The sequence below is a fragment of the Monodon monoceros genome, unplaced genomic scaffold (genome assembly GCF_005190385.1).
Source record: "Monodon monoceros isolate NGI ecotype Baffin Bay Population unplaced genomic scaffold, NGI_Narwhal_1 Super_Scaffold_3, whole genome shotgun sequence".
NCBI lineage: Eukaryota > Metazoa > Chordata > Mammalia > Artiodactyla > Monodontidae > Monodon > Monodon monoceros.
In genome coordinates, this window is record NW_021703780.1 from 20,119,611 (window position 1) to 20,139,279 (window position 19,669).

Consider the following 19,669-nt stretch of genomic DNA (forward strand, 5'->3'; position numbering starts at 1 on the left):
GGCGGCGGCGGCGGTGGTGGTGGCGGCGATGGGACCCCAGCGAGAGATCTGCGGCTAGCTGGCTGCATTTGCTCCACGGGTCAGGGGATCGCAGGGGGCAGGTAAAGCCTTGCGGAGCCCAGGGGTGAGGTTTTCTAGGCTCGATGTGTCCTTCTCCCGCTCCTTTTTCTTTCCTTCCTCTCTCCACACGCACAAATATTCATATTTTCTCTCTCTCTCTCTCTGTCACTCACACACACACACACACACACACACACCACACCCCTAACTCGTTCACGTTTATTATATGGACACAAATCTCTACAAAACCCATGCGTATTAAAATCCACGAACACGTACAAATTAGGAGTAGCTAACTCCATGCTTTGGCGGTTTGTGGTTTGTGTTATGTAAGAATTTGGGAGGTATACAGGGAAAACTCAGGAGTTTCTTTCCTGTGAGACAAGAAAAGTTGTAATATTAGATAAGAGTAAAAATGTATGTATTTGGAGTTTGCAAAACTGATTTGATTTCTTTTCCAGGCTGAATTTACCCCCTCCTTGCCTTCCCCACTCCTCTGCCGTATCTAAAGACGTCTGAGTTTTTGATATGATCTCAGCATCTACTTCTTTGTGTTGTTAGAAAGGGGGCTTGGGTGGGGGTCCTACCAAAGCTGATGACCTCAAAGAAAACAGAGCTGGAGTTGAACAGCTTATGTTTACTTAATTGGTTCCTGGCTCTGTAGCAGAAATGTTTTAAGCACCTTGAAGAGCTCCTTTGGCTCCAGACTAAGCCAGCCTTTAGTGAAGGGCATGTGTGGAGTCAGTTCCCTCAAAGAAAAGGGGGAAGGTGACAGATAAAAAGAAGGGACATTTAATGAGAGAGACAGGCACAGATGAGAGACAGACAGACAGACTTGTTTTCTTTTACTTATCCAGACCCAGAATCCTAATATAATTTGCTTCTTTGTCCAAATCTGCTCACATACCACCCACAAAATAAAATTTCAGGACAAATAAATGAGTCTTGAAGAAGGCTGGCTTGGCCATGGTACATACAGACTGAACCTGGAAAATACTGAAAACAGTTTTTCCGGGCTCAACTAGGTGTACACACCTCAAGTCTTTGAGATTCTCCTGCATATGGATGGGGAACTGTTCATCAGAAAGAATTCTTAATGCCTCTTGAAAAATATAGCCCCAGTTATTTTATTTCACATGACTACAGTAATGTAGGAAACCAATAGCTCTATAGCTGGCAATGGCTTTTTAATTAAATCTTGCATGGGCACCTGCTTTTCTTAGGCAGATGGAAAGTAACATGATCGTGATAGGAAGAAAATGGATATAGGAGTAAAAATCAACCTAATGAGTAAATCATCCAAAGAGCCTTAGTAAGTCTAAAATGCATGTAAATGGATCATAAAATACAATAGCTATAAGATTAATTTATTTTACACTATAATGGGATAGGCACCAAAGAGATCAAGTCTGGAGTATCTGGGAAGCAAGTCATCTTTTTCTTTACAATTTGTAAAACACAAATTGGTCAGTCTAGTTGGTATTATTGACTACATGGAATAGAATTATATCAAAATGAGAATATATCTGTATAATGTGTTATAGTTTACATAGCCCTTTTCATTTATATTGTCTAAACTCTCATGAGAGCCCATTAAAAAGTTACAAAATATGTTATACTTTTGTAAAAAAGAAAAAACTATCTTTGCTCTTGAACAGGAAGTCCTTTGTCAATGTTTTTGTCAATATTAAATGATTCTTTACAAGTTATAAAAATGACTTATGAAGTTTAGACTTTTATCTGGATCACATTCTGCAGAGATTTTTGTTCTTAAATAGGTTTGAAGAATGAGCCATTAAAAGGAAAGGTCAAAGAGTAAACAACAAGAAGAGGAAGAGGAGGATTTCAAAGGTAAGACTCAAACCTTGTCACATGTAAATTCATAAGCACCTTCTGGTCTGCACATCGATAAAGAAGAGGTTTAAAGAGAATATGGGTTCTTTTTCTCTTCTCATTGCGGTTTTGGACTTTATTTTACCTTACTTAAAAGTACATCTCAAAGGGGCAAAGTAATAAGATAACTGCGTATCATTACCCCCTTTTTTAAAAATTATAAAAGTGGCTGCATAGCCACTGACTTAGAGGAAATAAAAATTCACAGTGCAGAGCCACAATCTCTACCACTATTCCAGGACAATAAAATATCTCTGAAATGGTTCATTGGTAGAAATACATTTTCAGGTTTTAAGGTTATGCTTATATAATTCCAGAATGCCTGATTTAAATATGAAAAAGCTGTTAGCAGGCTTTCATGCCTTGCTGCATCCACTCTTGAGTCTAACTGATTCTTTTAAGCGAATTGACCTTTTGGTGTAGTGTTGGATAAATGGTCTAAATCAGCTATGCGCCTATACCTTGCAGCACTGGCCCTGTGGAAAAGTGTCTCTAATGGGAACTTCACTCTCATTATCTCAGAATGATTTTATGGGAGAGAAAAGCGCAGTATGAAAACTTGAGTGATCTTTCAGAGAGAAGAAATAGAAGAGGGCCTGTGCCTGGCTTCACAACTGACTCACACATAGAGCCATGGGAAAACACTCATCATGGCTATGAACATTTTTCAAGTAAAATAAAGAGTAACTGCTTCTATTAGACTGAAATTCAAATTTCCAACAAACTGATACTTTAGTGTAGTAGTACACATATAGATCATGGTAACACACAGATGGGTTTGTTTGCTGAATAGAGTAATCATTCAAGGGGTTCTCAGCATTTATACTTCTTCCTGCTGCAAATACCCCGTTTTGGTGCCCATTTTGTTGCACTTACTGCTTCAGAAGTGTTTCTTCTTCTAACCCAAGAGTTAACTGAGAGCAAAATGTGTGTCCCACTCATCTTTGTAAGCACCGTCTCACGTAATCTGGCATATAACCAGTGGTTTAAAAACACCGAAGGAAGGGAGGAATGAAAAATCAAGGACCACTCAGGCCATCATCCACACCAACCCATCTGGAACTCTGTGCCAAGAAATTTCAAAGTGGTAAACAGGACAGAAAATGTCCTTGCCCTGGTGAAGTTTACAGTTTATCATGTACAAGTTCTATCAGACCATCAAATAAACCACATAACAGAGGATCAGGTAATAACAAGTTCTATGAAGGGGAACAAATCTAGACAAGGGGATAGAGAGTGATAGAGGGCTGATATTGATTATACTCATGTAGAAAGCCTCTTAGAAGAGTTTGGGGGTTTGAATATCCATTTAATGTATAACTGTGCACGCGGTTGAGATAGATACCATAAACAAATAATAAAAAGAAGAAAACCATGGATGGATCCTCACTTATCAGCACCCATAAGGTCGTTCAGGAAAAAATGAAAACAATTCCCCCTTCATAGATGACCAAGTAACCAGACACTTATGCTGTTTGTGCTCCATCACGATGGCCATGCTGGCAGTGAAGATGCAAAAGGCTCCATCAGAGTGTTTATAAAATGAAAACTCACAAGGACTCATTTAAATACAATACTGGAGAATATTTTCTCTCACCTCCCCCTATGCATGTACTTCCTAGGATGTTAAGTCTTTCTCTCAAGAAAGGAGCCCCTTCAGGATCCATCACTAACAGCAGCCATAGATTTAACATTACTGTTTTTGCTGCCACTACTACACCTATTGAAACACAAACACCACAATTCTCATGAAACCTTACTCATTAAATAAATGCTGAAGCAAGCTGAAACGCCTTTGCACATACCTTCCCTTTCTTCTCAACCCTGGTGTATCGTATACTCATTGCCCAGCTTTTAAAGTGACTTTATGAAATGACCTCATGTATCCTCTTTATGATACTGGAGGTGTCAATCAACCAGGTAGATTCCAAATAACTGTAACATTTTCTATATTGGGACAAAAAGTTACCTATGAGGAATGTAACTCTCTTGAGTTTTTGCAAGTGCAAAATTTCTACTCTAAAATGTTATATTTTAAAATACATGTTCTACCACGTGATCCGTCTCCTCTAACAGTGAATTCCAACAAATTATATGTTTGGAAAGATGTATGAAACCTCTAAGACCCCCCAGGGACTACTATTTTAGGCAACATACACTATACTAAAATAACTTATTGAACAAATAAACAATACACAACCATTCAGTCTATTGAATACCAAGTAACTAACCTAACTAGTAGCTTATATACTCTTTTAAACTAAAGCTTCATGCACACTATAATAAAGCAATCTGACAATCAATCATTGAGAGCATGGGAGGAGATGGGAAATCCCTAAACCCAGTTCTTTATCAAACAAAAATAATCGACTCATTCTGTAAATTCACGGCCAAAGACTCTTGAAAAATCTATGTCTAGAAGGAATTAGAGGTTATCTGGTCCAGCCATCTTATTTTAAGGATGATGCAACCATAGCCCAGAGAGGTTACTGAGCTTACCTGAGATGTCAAGACCAGTAAGCTGCAGATCAAGAACTAGCATTAGAGCCCATTCTCTGCTCGGTGTGGTTATCACAGCGCAGGCCGTGTTCTTGTACTTTGTATGCCTGGAGGGGAGAATAAGATTTGTTGGGATTTCTCTTCTGGAATGTATCTAACATCACTAAAAATCCATTCTGACTTAGAGTAGAGCCATCTATCACTCAGGCTCAAAAGCATTTGTTTTATGACATTTTCTATCTCTTTTATGATTTTACCTATATTGTGTTTAACCAAGTTGGACTACTGAGTCTCATCCTATAAAGCAGAAACATTTAACCTAGTGTGCTGGAAACAAGCAGTGCAGGGAATGACTACAATATGTCACAAGGTCCTGCTCTGCACCAAAGCTAAATCCTGAGAAAGAATGATTTTAGCATCTAAGGAAGATAACTCTTACTGTTGCTATGAGGGATTGTTTTTATTCCTATCATATCTATTTTTGTCCTTTTTTCATGTTAAAGTCTCCAATGCTTTATTGAAAACCTGAACATATATATTTGTATGAGTTGGTTCTGATTTTGCAAATATATGATTCAATCTATACTCCTGTTTACTGTATTGTCATCTTTCATCTGCTCCCTGACTCATGATATAAACTTTAGCAGATGATTTTTCTTTGCCTCAGTTTCTTCAGTGACAAAGCAGACTTAGTAATACTAATCCCATTTCTCCTTGACTGAAAGTTTATTAGAATGTCTTAAAAGAAAGTGCCTTTAAAATTATTCCACTTGGATATCACTAGTAATGGCCCCTTATTAATCATCTTCTTTGCGTAAGCATTAAATAAAAGGTACTGAAGAGATCATCCTAGCATTTAAAATATGAAAACTAGGTTAACAAAAGAATTTGGTCCATCAGACATTGCAGCTCTAATCAGGCAAAGTCCCTTCTGAAATCTTGATTTTTTTATGAAATAATATCCTTCTGAAATGTTAAAAAGCAAAAAAACAAAAATAAATTTCCTTTCCTGATCTCTCCTCCTGGGTGATTTCTTTAGATGGTAGCTGGACCTGAGACAGGAAGAAGTCACTAGGAGGTAGGCACTAAATGTAACATTGACCAACACTTTAAAAGATGAGGTTATCAGTCACCATCAGTTATACCTGTTTGCATCATTTTTCTAAGGTCAGGGCCACATTTTCCTGAATTTGACCACATGTTCTAACCAAAACCCACTTATGGCTGAGGGCACACATTTACAAGATATTCTTAAGGGTTCACTTTGTGGCCATGGGACAGTGAGTCCCTGGGTTCAACTTTGACTTTAGCCCCATGATTCTATACAACCAAATTAAGTGGCCACACAGGAACACCTGCTAGAATTTTAGATTAAGTATTTCTTGTAGGTAAACATTACTACTTGGTTTCTTGGCAAGTAATTGAAAACATTTAATATGTCTTCTTATTGCCTGGATTATAGCACAGGTCCTGAGAACCTGGGTCAGTGAGAAAATTATTCTCCTTCTATATTGTTCCTTGCTTTGTCATGTTGAGACAGGGAAAACTGTCTAGAGTTTAAAACTATGTCCACACAGGGAAAACCATCTAGAGGATAACTGAACAATCTAAAAAAGTATTTCATATTTCTAGCTACCTATTTATCTGCTTATATGGAGATCAAAGAACCAAAGAACAAACAGAATAACTGAGAATTCTCTTACTCACCAAAATTTCTGTCCTTCAGTAATTCCTTTTTTTTTTACCATGAATTATTAACCACATGCCTCTAAGGTCAAATTAGATCAGATCAAGTTGAAATTTCCATCTGAAGAAGGCAGAGTCCCAAACAACCCACCCAGAGCTTAGTTTCATTAAACAATTCCCTGAATTTTTTATTTATAGTAGACACTTAATGGGAAATACTAAAAGGCAGGTCTACCTTCTGCATTATGCTCTAGCATCCCACGTGGACAGATGTATCCACAAATAATGCCTGAAATATCTGGAGTTAGAGTCAGTGAGGTATCAATTATTGGCCAAGCCATTTGTGATAAAGCATGAAGCAACTTTTTAATAAAGCTTCTGTACAACTTGACAGTTGTTAGAGCAAGATACATGAGATCCGAAGGCAAAATTTCAAATAGCTACGTAACACCATGTAGTTTCCACAAGGGAACATGGTTAAGCATTGAAGAGGACAGGCCAGGACAAATTCCATCTGTACCAAGTGAGAGTGCCTTCCTAATCCTTTAACATGGAAGTGTAAAGACTACTGGATTCTAAGAGATTAAAGATTTCTTGTCAAGACACTGAAAATCTCAGCTTCTTTGTTGCCATTTCTCATGTGCTTCCTGCTTAAATTTTTGCATCATCTAAGTGAGCTATGCTGTTATGTCTTGTTTCATTTATGGAGAACCAGTTCTAGTCACTGAGTGTTTGGGATAATTTTGCATTCAGTAGAGAAGAGCAGCTTGGGTTAAAAAGGCAGGTCTTTAAACGTGTCTTTTCTTGCCAGAAAACAGCATTGTTCAAACAGGCTGACATTATTCAGCCTGGTTCTTACCTTTAATTTGCCTTTTGATCCTGAGGCCAGAGCTCATGTGGTTGATGCCTGTGGGTGCTGTCATTCCAGCTGGGAAGGATGAGTTCTTGCAGCAACGTTTGTGGCTCCAAGCAGGCACAGGCTGCTACCGAGGGCGGGTACCAGCGCTATGGAGTCCGGTCCTACCTGCACCAGTTTTATGAGGACTGTACCACCTCAATCTGGGAGTATGAGGATGATTTCCAGATCCAGAGATCACCTAACAGGTGGAGCTCAGTATTCTGGAAGGTAAGTAAAGAGCATGTGTTTAACTCAGGAAGTGGAGAAGTCATTTGATACGGGAAATAACTCAGCTATAGAGAACTGAGAAGTCTGGGACTCTGTGTGTGCATCCCTCTCAGTGTTACTAAGTTCAGTTTTCTTCCTTAGGTAAGGAGACTATAACCCTTGGGCTGAAGAAAGCCTCTACACACAGCACAATTGTTGATTTGCAGGTTAAACATAAATAGATATAATTGCCATCATTAATTATTATTTTTGCTATTGTTATTAACGTGTCACTAAATTCACCAACTATGACAGCCATCCAAAGGCAAAACATGCTTTCAGCCTCCCTTAAGGTTAAGTATCATTTGACAAATTACAATAATTATTAGAAGAAACAGTTGGATACTAGAGAGAGTTAATACTGAGACATAATACAGTGGTCAGTCTGCCAGCTCTGCCTCTCCTGGATATGTGGTCATGAGGCTTTATGAGCTTCAGCTTCCTCAAGTGGAAGGAGCCTCACTAGACAATAAGTTTAGTCATTCAGCATATAATTAGTGAGCACCTACTCTGTGCCAAGAAGTTGCAAAGTACCAGAAACTAAAGTGGTAAAATGGGAGAAGAAAAAGTCCCTTGCCCTCAAGGAACTTACAATCTATCGTGGGAAACAGACCATAAACAAATAAACCACACAACAGAATGGTAGTGGCAAGTGCTATGAAGAGAAATAAATCAGAATAAGAGGATAGGGAAGGATGGAGAACTGGTATTTAGTTATGCTGATCACAGAAAGCCTGTCAGAGGAGATGACCTTTGAGCAAATACCAGGGAGTAAACCATAAAATTACGTGGCTGAAGGTCACTGTAGGCTGGGAAAATAGCAAGTCCAAAAGCTCTGAAATGGGAACACTGGTGTGTTTGAAAAATAGCAAGAGATCCAATCTGGTTGGAGAGGAATGAGAGAGGGGAAAGAACAGGTGATGGATTCAGAAAAATAACAGGACACAGATGATGTGTGTGGAGCCTTGTAGGTGACAGTGAGGACTTTGGCTTTTACCTTGAGATCCATGGGAAGCCACCTGAACATTTCAAGCAGATGAGTGACATGACCCGACCAGTATTTTAACAAGATCATTCTGGCTACAGTACAGAAAATAAATTATAGGAAGGCAAGGATAGAAGCAGCTAGATTATTTAAGAGGCTGTTAAAGTATCCAGGCAAGAATAATGGTGGCTTAGATTACAGTGGTGTTAATGGAGATGGCAAGAAGTAGTCAGATTTAGCATAAAGTTTGAAGGCCAAGCTGTCAGGACATGTTGGCATATTAGAAACGAAAGAAAGAAGAGTCAAGCATGACTTAGAGACTCACAGCCTGAGCTCTTTAGTGGATGATGCTATAATTCACTGGGATGGAGAACACCAGGAGAGCAGTGGGATGAGTGGGGAGTCAAGAGTTTGATTTTGGCATTGCTACATTGGAGGTGCCTATTAAACATGCAAGTGGAGATCTCTAGTAGCAATTTAAATATACTTCAGCTCATGAATTGGGAGTCGCTGATACATACAGTGTATATAAGGTACCAGACTAGACAAGATCACCTAGGAAGAGAGTATAGACATAAGAGAGAAGAAGGCATCGAATGTTCCAACATTTAGAAATCAAAAAAAGGACAAGGATGTAGGAAGGGCTACTGAGAAGGCACAGCTTTAGATGATGCCTCGGATTCCCTCCAGGTCTAATATTCTGTGTTTTGGAGGTTTCTGATCATCCCCAACTTTCTCCCAGAAGATCCCAGAAACTTTGACATTGATACTGACATAAGTTTACAATGTACTGGCAATAGAGTTTAACAAGAGGCAATGTAACATAGTGATGATTATGAGCACGGACTCTGGCCTCAGATTACATGGGTTCAAATCTCAGCTCTGTAACTTTGGGTAATTTAATTGACCTTAAATGAGCCTCTAATGGTGATACTTATAGTACCTACCACATAAGTTGTGAGAATTAAATAAGATAATAGATGCAAAGAGCTTAGAACAATGTCTGGTAGGCACTCAATAAGCACTTAATATATTAGCTCCTAGTACCAGATGTCATATGGAACACTGAGTTCTGAAATAGAAATAAAACTGGAAATCTAGTTAATAAATAAAATATTGGTAATGTGATTGTTACTATGGATTACCCAAGACCTGTGTTGATTCAAAATCTTACTAGTGTCAGGCACTCTGTATCAGAATTGGTCAAGCCAGCCTTCTTATTCTCTACAAGTGTCACCTCTGATGACTCCGTACTGGCCTGGACCAATGAAATACATAGCCAAGCTTGGCACATCTTGTATTTACCCAGGCAAGTGGGTGGCTGCTTCTCTATATGTCAAAAAAACAAATATTTGCCTCACAGGTCTATTGTGCCAAGAGCCTAAAATGCCACTGACATACAGAATACTGCAAATGCTAGTGGTTCCAAAGCACTAGTAGTGATATGAGTTGTGAAGCTATAACTCCATCAAATAATACATGGGTACGGATTTACAATAAAGAACTCTCAGTAAATTACCAAGCCTAGAATTCAGATTTCAGTATTTTCTCTCTTCTGTTTAACGCAAACAAGATCCAAAAGTATTTGTTCCCTGTTGTGCTGGACCTACTTCAGAGAATAAAACCAGGCAAAAGTCCATGGCCTCACAGAGATTCTATTCCAGCAAAATCCAAATCTTAGACTTACATCCTAACCATAAAACACTAGACTGGGCACTCAGAAGCCTACAGTCAACTTGAAAAACCAAAGAATTCACTGTCTTAGAGACCTCACCCCTACCAAGGGAATAAACCAACCATTCTTGGGTTTCCTCCTAGGGAATATAAGGGAACTCATGCCAGCGAGCGTATGAAGTGCTTTGAATCAACACAGAGAGAAGCACTGATTATGCACGTGTTTATATTATGATACTTTTTTTATGTTTTTTCTTTCATTTAAATCTGCATCTTGTAAGTGGTTCAAGATGTGGGCTCCCCCTTCCCTCTCTTCCACTATAGCACTGCTGAGGCCATGTGGGTCTCTCACTGTGGGCCACGCTCACAGAGCCTCAGGAGGACTCTGCCGGTGAGCCAGCTCCTTAGCAGTGGGCAGCAAGGAGGGGCTTAATGAGAGCAGGGATTGGAATCAAATGGGCCTGAGCCAGAAACTTTGCTCTACCACATGGACCGATGTAACCTCGCTCTCACAATGCTGTTCTTCCTACACATGTTTATATGTCCACTGTGCACAAACCTCTGTGGTGGGCTCCGGGATTCAGTTGTGAACACAACACTGTTCTTCACCTGACGGAGTTCACAGTCAAATAAGGAAGGCAGATGTGTACACAGATTGTTACAATCCACCGTGCCAGTTGTTGCAGTACTTACTGGACAGACCTGATGCAGCCTGGGGAGGAAGTGACTCCACAGAAGAGTTCACAGGAACAGAAAAGCACTATAGAAAGAAGAGTATCGCAGAAGCTGTGTCATGAGAGAAGATGGCATGCTCAGGAGATGCCAACAGTTCACTGTGGCTGGGGTGAGAGTTAGGTGTGGAGGACAAAGGCCAAGAGATGAACACGGTAATGTATACAAGAGCCAGATCACAGAGACTCAGCAAGGCTGTGAAGCAGAAATTTCTCCAGAACCTTCCTGCTTGATTGAGTACAGTGAGTAGGTAAGATAATAAAGCTAGGCTTTCTTGGGAAGGTTGTCTCACAATCAGGTGTAAACAGCCCCTGCACACACACACACACACACACACACACACACACACATATACAGTATTATACACATTCTCTGTGCCTCACAGCTTCTGGATTACTGCATGGTGGCCTCCGCCACTGCTAATTTACCTGCAACTGCTGCCATCTGCAAAAATCTATGTGACACAGTCCCACCTACCCCCTGCCACCCACTGCCTCTGCCCAAGGGCCTAACAGGCTGTGGTGGAGTTCTTCTTTCTCACCCTTGCACTTGACCTTGACTAAGACTGTTGCTACTTGATGGTGCAGCAGACAGCTGAAGTACTGCAGGTATGAACTAATGGGAGCAGTCTTCTTACCCCAGTCGTTCTTTCCTCACCCCAGGGTTACCCTCCTCCTTACCTTTCCCTCAACCAATATCAGAAATCTTCCAAAGGGTGTTAAATAGCAACGGGCAGGTACAAGGCAAGACCGCTTCCTCCACAGACTTACTAAAAGTGAAAATGACGCTGGTACCTCTCTTTTCTCTCAAGACCCTCCTCCTACCTGTCCCAATCTCTCCAGTTTCCCCCTTAAGCTAAGTCAGGGTTTAAACTTACATCTTGGATTTCTCTTCAAAGTCTTGCTAGATATTAAGGAGATGGTTTTATTCTAGAAATGAATAAGGAAGTCCCTTAAGAGGAGAAACCATGTGGTATTATTTAAAAAAAAAAAATTTCTCAGATAACACTTGAAAAATGGACAAAGGATAAGACTAGCCATGGAGACCATCAGAATGCTGTTGCAATGATCTGGGCAAGAGTTAATAATGCTCTGTTACCATTAGAGTAGCTGTAGTGATGGAGAGACAAGAGAATTCAAGAGAATTCTATGAGACAGAATCAATAAGATTTAATTATCCATTGACTACGAATGTGAGGAAGGACTCTGAATGGGCAGGTGGCAGGAATGCAGAAAAACTGGGAAGGAAAGAAGAAAGGAACACCATTTTGAATATTTGGGTTTTGCAGAGCCTTTGGGACATTTTTGTGTAGGTCCTCCCATTGGCTGTCATAAATGTGGGGCTACAGCCCAGGAGAGAAATCTAGGCTGGAGTTGGACATTTGGAAGTCACTGGTATATAGATGCGAATTGAAACTGCGGCCACAAATTAAACCATAGAGAGAACATATTGAGTAAGAGATGTGAGTCAGGGCTGGAACCCTGGGGGACACCAATAATTTAAGAGTGTCTGGCAAAGCAGGTTAAGAGTGAGTTGTTAAAGACAGAAGTGGAAGAGAGTTGTGTCAGCGATAACCATTGGTGAGGGTTTTAAGAAAGCCTAAGTACTTAAAATCAATGACTGCAGAATATGCAAATGAAGAAAAGAAAAATTGGATTTGACAATTAGGAGGTCATCAATGACCTCAGAGAGAGGGGCTTCAGTGAAATGGTGGAGGACTAGGCTTGGCTACCAAGGGTAGGAATGAGTTCAAGCAGTAGCTAGTGGAGGACACAGGGCTCTAGAATAGGTTTTGAAGATGGAAGCGATTGAATGTGCTGACAGGCTGGAGGCACAGAGCCTCTGTAAGGCAGCGGAGCAAATGCGGGATCCTGCTACCCAGGTGAAGGAGGGCTGTGGAGACTGTACCAGGTGACGCATATGTGGAAGGACCTGATCCCAGCCCGGCACTGGTCACTGCTTTGCAAAGCTCAGTGTCCCTACAAGCAGATCAGGCAAGAGGGTCAGGACAGACGAGTTAGAATCTGCCATCACTCTGGCAGGTGACAGCACTCCGAGCTCAGGTTCTGCTAAGGAGCGGTGGGCAGCAGCCCTCAGGGCTGATGGAGAAGAAGAAAAGCCAGTCTTCACTCTTGCTGCGCTTCTTCTGAATTTTACCTCTAACCCAGAAGGCTTCTTTCCCATTTAGCTCCATCCAGCAATCTCCCCCAACACGCAGCTCTTCCCTGCCATGCTGGTTCTTGCCTCCACCAGTCATTACCGCCTCCTCTCTGCCAGAACAGCTGTGTTGCTCCTGCTGCCAGCTCCGCTTATTGGAGTGAACTGCATTTTCAGATCTCATCAGCTCACAGACAGACCACGAAGGGGATGCTGGTCAAAAAACAGCAGCTTCTGGCTTGTGGTCCCCAGAAGCAGAATTTCTGGAATCCAAGCTCTCCCCTCTGTCCAATCCTCCTTTCCAACAGCAGGGACTGGGTTTTCACCCATCCTTCGCACAGTCAAGAGAGTCATCAGAAGTCACAGCACAAAAACTGCTCTTGCTGCTGTCTTTAAAGTTTGCTTTTCATCACCTGGAGAGGCCCTTCTCTCTCCCTATTGGTGCTGCTCTAACATCCCACACCACCAGGCTACTCTGGGAAGCCCCTCACCCAGCAGCATTGCAACTCTTTGCATGGCTCCAAACAGAGCTGGTTTGCTCTCTTAGAACCTTTTTAAAAACCTCTGTGTTGCATTTCTTAAACTCTCTCTATTTAATAGAACCCCTTTTCTCTTAGACCTGGGACCACTTCAACTTAGAGCTGCGTCCAAAGTTTATGATACCATATGGCATCACTCCCAAAATTTTTATTCCATTCAGTACTCCAAGATGGTACCAGGATTAAGCTGATATATCCCAGCATCCCTCCTCACCACTACTACACTCAGGGAAGTATTCCCAGCATTTTCCCTTCATGCCTACCATCCCACACTCTCCCTGACATGTTTGAACAGGTTTGGAGTCCCTCTCTGGGCACATCTTTTGGAGATCCTCATTAGACTTGCATTGATGGCACCCTCAGAATCCTGGGCATTACATACTATTCACTACGTCATGCTCCCCTCCACAGATGGCGGGCCTCTCTCTGATCCTCTGATTTAACAGGGAATAGGGAGAAGGCTTGGGGAGGCCAGCCACTTTCCAGTTCTTGAAATGAGCAGGAGTTCTGCCATCTGCAAGGCAGGGTTTGCCTTTTAGCTTCTGAGTGATATTCCAAGAGTGGATTTTAATCTATAAAGCACTGCTCAACTGAGGAACAGACTGCTCTGAGAATCAATCACCTGGCTCCGGATTCAGCAGTCTGGTGGTTTAAGTTAGTCAGTCAGGAATATATATTGGACACAGGCTGGACTGACTGCTGCGGAGAGAAAGACAGAAATAGAAGATGGAGCACCCTGGCCTCCCTTGCTCTTAAGAACCTTAGAAACGAAGATGGATACATTTTTGCTGCCCTCAATTTTTGAGAATCTGTACCAGTTCTTGAGGAGGGAGGTAATTTAGTGACATATGAAGCATATCACCATGGATATTTAAGTTAATTTAGTTTGTGCATTCAGAATATTCCAACGTGAGTCATCTTTTAAATATTATAACGGTTAGTCTTTGAAGGTGAATTTGACACCATTCTTCAAAACATGTACAAAGCCATCCAAAGTGTGATTTTACAACCCAATTTTTTCTGCAGTATTTATATCTTATGTACAATAGTTTTTCTTTTTTTTTTTTTCCAGAAGACATTATACTGACTCTTTTTGTTGGTTTTTCAGTTTCTTTACACTATTACATAATGGAAATTTGTTCGTATATGGTGACTAAAACTTTATTGTAATTTTTTTTTAATTATAGAGGTAATGTACAAAATAGTAATCGGTGAAGTATCATGGGAGAATGAAAGTGGGGAGTGGGGCTTAAAAGTCATGCAGACCTGGGTTAGAGACCACGTGCTTAAAGAGTGGACTTTGAACTATGTTTCTTCAATCCAATAAACCTCAGTTTCTTATAGGTGAAATGGGGATAAAAATATCTACATCTCATAAGATGCTGGTGAGGATTAAGTGGAAAGCACAGTGCCTAGGTCATAATCGATGCTCAATAATATGAGCTCTCTTCCCCCCTTTGTTAGAGTGATGGATTTGCAAATGTTTTCTATTATCCAAACCCTCTACTAAAGAAGTATCTAATAAAGTGTATTACCCTGAAACATAGTAAATAAATAGATAAATATACTTTAGATGTTCAAGATTAAATGGTGTTATACATTTGGTTATTTTTCCAACCTTGTTATTTTAACTAAAAGCAATTAGGAACAGGAGGAAATGAAAAATGTGTTTAAAAAATAAGCTGTATTAGCTGTTCTTTATTCCAAGTACTGAGTGACTGTTGCAATGCTCTTGCCAATGCAGCATAATTTTACAAGAGGCACATTTCCAAATAATAATATCTACTTATTACAATGTATGACTTAGGCAGGCACAGGGTTGAGTACTCTCGTTTTGTCCTCACAGCTTTATGAGGTAGGTACTATTATCATTTATCATTTTTATAAATGGGAAAATTAACGAGAGTATTTAAGTAACTTTCCTTCTATGATTCAAGTACTAGTTGCCAGTGCTAGAATCCAAGGCTGAGTCTGTTAATTCCAAACCTCCGAGCTTAAACTGCCAAATGGTATATTACTTTCCATTTTCAGTGGGTTACATTTTATTAGAACTTGAGCTAATGCAGTTTCATCTCCATCTGCTGCTCTTAACATTTCTCAACATCTGCACAAGTAAAGCCCAAACAGCTACATGTTAGAAGAGAAAGAGCACTGGCCTGGAGGTCAGATCTGTGGCTTCTAGCCCATCCTCTGCTACTTGCCAGTTGTCTATCTTTGGGGCAGTGACCTACCCTCCACGAGGCTACATTTCCTTGCCTATAAACTGGTAATGATGGTTCCTTCTTCACTTGCTTGGGGAAGGGGTGAGTAGTTACACAGACTGTCGATGGCCACCTGCCGAAATCACCTCTATGTTGAACAAGTTGAGTATATTACTCATCACAGTGAGACAGAATGACACCATAGGGGCTCCTGGGCATTTCAGTAAGAGAGTGTAAGAAAGGATGTATTATAGGATGTGGGCTTTAGTTGGGTGACTTGGGATTGCAGGGGTTTGGGAAGTCTACAGGAGCCAGAGTTCACTCTGGATTATCAGGAATGATCCTATGATTGGGTATCTTAATAAATCCTATCTATACAGAGGGCGGACTAGAGTGAGACTAAGACTGTAACTGTAAAGAAGCAGCAGTCATTTATATTGGGTGGGGTGGGAGGTGCGCAGAATCCTGTGGTTTGCACAATGACCTTGTTTTTGTCTGCGCTTAGACAAAATTATGAAGTGGCCTTGGTTTGTCACACTTCATCATGGGTGCAGAATGAGCCTGTCTCATGTTGAGGTTCTGCAAGATTGATTGTGCCCACAAAACAACATGGTATCAATGGGGGCCCCAGGCCAGCTTCTAAGAACATCAAAGCCTAGTGGATAGAGTAAGGCCAGCTCCTGGGTATCCGGGCTGCTTTTCTCTTGCTCAAGACCAAACAAGACAAAGTAAGCCAAAGGGGGCGCTGTTGATTGCAAAGCATGGGACAAACAGGAAGCTCAAAGGAAAAATCAAGGCAGTGCTGCAGTTCCTGGTTGGCATCAAAATCAGAAAAGTCCTCCTTCACCTTCTTTTTTAACTACAAAATTATGCAGGCTTCTCATACAAATTAGAAGTGACTGGGGAAAGTCTCTTCTCTCAGAAAACAAGGCCAGTCCTGCCCTGGAGACCTGAAGTACCAGGTTTACTCTGTCTTATTTCACTGTGTCTTTCGCTAGGTTGGACTCATCTTGGGCACAGTCTTCGTGATTCTCGGATTGACTGTCCTGGCAGTGGGCTTTCTTGTGCCCCCCAAAATCGAAGCCTTTGGTGAGGCCAATTTCGTGATGGTGGACACACACGCTGTCCAGTTTAATGGAGCCCTTGACATGTGCAAGCTGGCGGGCGCCGTGCTCTTCTGCATCGGGGGCACGTCCATGGCAGGGTGCCTGCTGATGTCGGTGTTCGCAAAAAGCTACTCCAAAGAAGAGAAATTCCTTCAGCAAAAGTTTAAAGAGCGAATCGCAGACATCAAGGCCCACACCCAGCCCATTACAAGAGCTCCAGGCCCGGGAGAAACAAAGATACCAGTCACTTTGTCCAGGGTTCAAAATGTCCAGCCCATAGCGGCAACCTGAAACATTTTCCAGCCCGGTCCTCCCCTCTGTAATTTATGCCCAGTGTTACAAGGGAGCAGGCCAGTTTGGGAAATGATACAGATTTGGTGTTGACCTGCCCCAGGGCTGTGCTGGGCTGTGGGCAGTGTGGTGTGTGAGCTCACACTCATTCCGTTCAGTGGCCCTGGGAACCGTTGATGCCATGGGTCAGCCTGGGCACATGCACCCGGCTGCTTAAAGAGGTGCTGCTGGGTGCCCACCAGGAACTCTCTGGAACTCCCCTCTCATATAGTGTGACTTTGTGTCATTTTCTGTGTTCTTGGAAAGCGCTGAACAGTTTAGACCAGCCTACCAATGGCTGACGTGGTCCGTTTTACTTTCTAGTATTGGTTTTTCTAATCTTTCCTGTGTGGTGCTGCCTTCCATTCCTTGTCTCACTACATGTAAGATATTGTCGTGTGTTCACAGAAAAATCAAGTTCCCTGATTTTGACCCAAACTTTGGTCTTTTAACTCTAACTTAACATGAGGTTCTTGAAATCAGACACAAACGTATCAGAATTCTCCATAAGTCTTTTGCTGTTTTCTGTAGTGTTTTCCCACTTAAAGAGCTCAAATTGCCAACTTTAGAATCTTGGGAAATAAATTAATATTAGGAGAATCTATTTATGCAGTGTACAAAAGCACTGAATTAGAAGCCAAGAAATTTGAGTTCCTATTACTAACTAGCTGTGTGATCTTGGGGAAAGCATTTAACCTCCCAGGCCTCAGTTTCCCCACCTGTAGAACGGGCATCCTGGTCTGTGATGTCTGAGATTCCGTTTTTGCCATGCATCATTGTGTGTCCATGACCAAGGATGTTTACAGTGTTCTTGTGGCTCTCACCACAGTGGGATTCTTCCAGACCTGGACTCCCAGAAAGTCACCAAATCAGCAGCCTCGATGCCACCTACTTCTAAATATCCAACTCCAGCAGTTTATACAATGCAGTCATATTTTTATAAAAACAAAAGTAAGCCATCCTCCAATAAGAAACCCCTGAGTAGATATTAACCTTAAAGAGGGTTTTCCTTCTCAAAGAAGACATTTTCTTCTCCAGTAAAATGTTCATCTCATCCCTTTACACTTTTATTTAATCTGTGGATTTAAACTAGCCTGAGGGAAATGGAACACATGACCTTGGTATCCTCTCAGAATCTGTGCCACCTTCAAAGTCTGCCTTTTTTTTTTTTTTTTTTTCCTTTCCTTCACTGGATAAATAAAATATGTGAACAAGCAGAACTCGAATTGCATTGTCATTTCTTTGGTGTGGCTGTTTTCTCTCCAACATGTAATTTTCCATTCTGAGGCTAAGTGAGCTCTGCTGGTCCCCTGGCAAAATGGAAGAATAAATGAAGCAATTAGTGCTTTTGTGCACATGGTTTGTTTTGCATCGTCCAGCATAAAACACGGGGCAAATCAGCATCCTTAACAAGGATCATTAGCTAGGTTCGGGAGAAACTGTTCTAGTTTCCTCAGGTTCTTATCTTCCTGTGGCAATGCCGTTTTACTTTTGTTCTTTGAAGCCTTATTCAAGTCCCCAGGCACCTGTTCAAGGCAACATCGTGAGGCTTTCCATGTTGGCTTGTGTTGTGTACCAAGAAATCTTTGAGAATGAGATGACTTTCAAAAGCCTCCAGAATGAAAACTAATGACTGTAGGGCTTGGGAATTTTTAGGTGCAGGCATGCGAGCAGCCATAAAAAAATCAGCTCTGTGCCTCAGACAAAGGCCTCAAAGGAAAAGAGATGGAGGAAGTTAAGAGCTGAGTCTGAAAGAGGGATTTGGCATGCCCTGTCTTTCCTGTCCTTCCTAAGCTTTGTGGAAACAGGTACTTGTAAGGACCCTCCCAGTCCGTGGAGCAGGGATTGAGGGATATTGAAGGAAAGCAGAGGAAGGAGGCTGAATGGTATTAGGAAATACAGCTTAATCTTTGCAAAGAGTACAGGCCTGTGCAATCAGAGGGTGAGGAGCAGCCAACTAAAGACTTCACAAAGCCATTTTCAGGCCTGTTTGGGCAGATGTCAGGGGTATGGCAAACTGCAACAGTCCTAGAGCCTTGGTCTCAGCCTGCTTGCTGGCACTGAACCAATCCATCCCTTCAGTACTGAAACTTCTAAAGCAAAGTAAAACCACAACCCTACAGTTGGGGAAAGAGGTGGACAGAAGATGCTGGGACTGCAACAGAATAAACTCAGAAATGAGTTCTGGCCTAGAGATCACATAAGCTGAGGCATGTGGAGTCAGTAAAACCTCGAATGATGTAGGACCAACCCAGGCAGAAAACCCCACGCCCACCCCACATCAGCTCTGATCTAGGGACCTCCATTCGCTCAGGCACTGCCAGTGACTGAAGCCCTCCTTCTTCACAGGACAAGCCACTACATCTTCTGATGGCTCTAGATGGTTAGAAAGCTTATCTTCACATCTTCCCAAAATCTGCTTTCTAACCCTTCCACGTCTTGGGCCAAATTCTCTAATTCAAGGTTACCTACAAGCCTAACCCCTCTTACAAAGGACCACCTAACCTCCAGTCCATCACCACCACCCCAGGCTACGAACGTTTCCATTCAATTATTTTCAATCCTGTCACCTCTTTGATTATCTTCTTCAGGGAGACATTTCTATAAAATCTCAATGTTCCCCATTTGTCCATGTGAAACTG

At 41.6% G+C, this 19,669-nt stretch overlaps 1 protein-coding gene across 1 annotated transcript; it reads left to right on the forward strand.

Annotated features, from left to right (window-relative positions):
• Position 1: 1 nt before the first annotated feature.
• NRSN1 (neurensin 1) lies at positions 2-18,247 on the forward strand. Its single transcript, XM_029243755.1, has 4 exons — positions 2-101; positions 1,839-1,911; positions 7,067-7,264; positions 16,590-18,247. Exons 3-4 carry the CDS (start codon positions 7,076-7,078, stop codon positions 16,986-16,988), a joined length of 588 nt encoding a protein of 195 aa, XP_029099588.1. The 5' UTR covers positions 2-101; positions 1,839-1,911; positions 7,067-7,075; the 3' UTR covers positions 16,989-18,247.
• The last annotated feature ends 1,422 nt before the right edge of the window (positions 18,248-19,669 follow it).

Excerpts from the sequence above, each read along its gene's own strand:
- NRSN1 (XM_029243755.1), top strand. The coding sequence starts at position 7,076 with ATGAGTTCTTGCAGCAACGTTTGTGGCTCCAAGCAGGCACAGGCTGCT. Across the intron at positions 7,265-16,589 it reads GGAGCTCAGTATTCTGGAAG|GTTGGACTCATCTTGGGCAC; the intron begins GTAAGTAAAGAG and ends GTCTTTCGCTAG.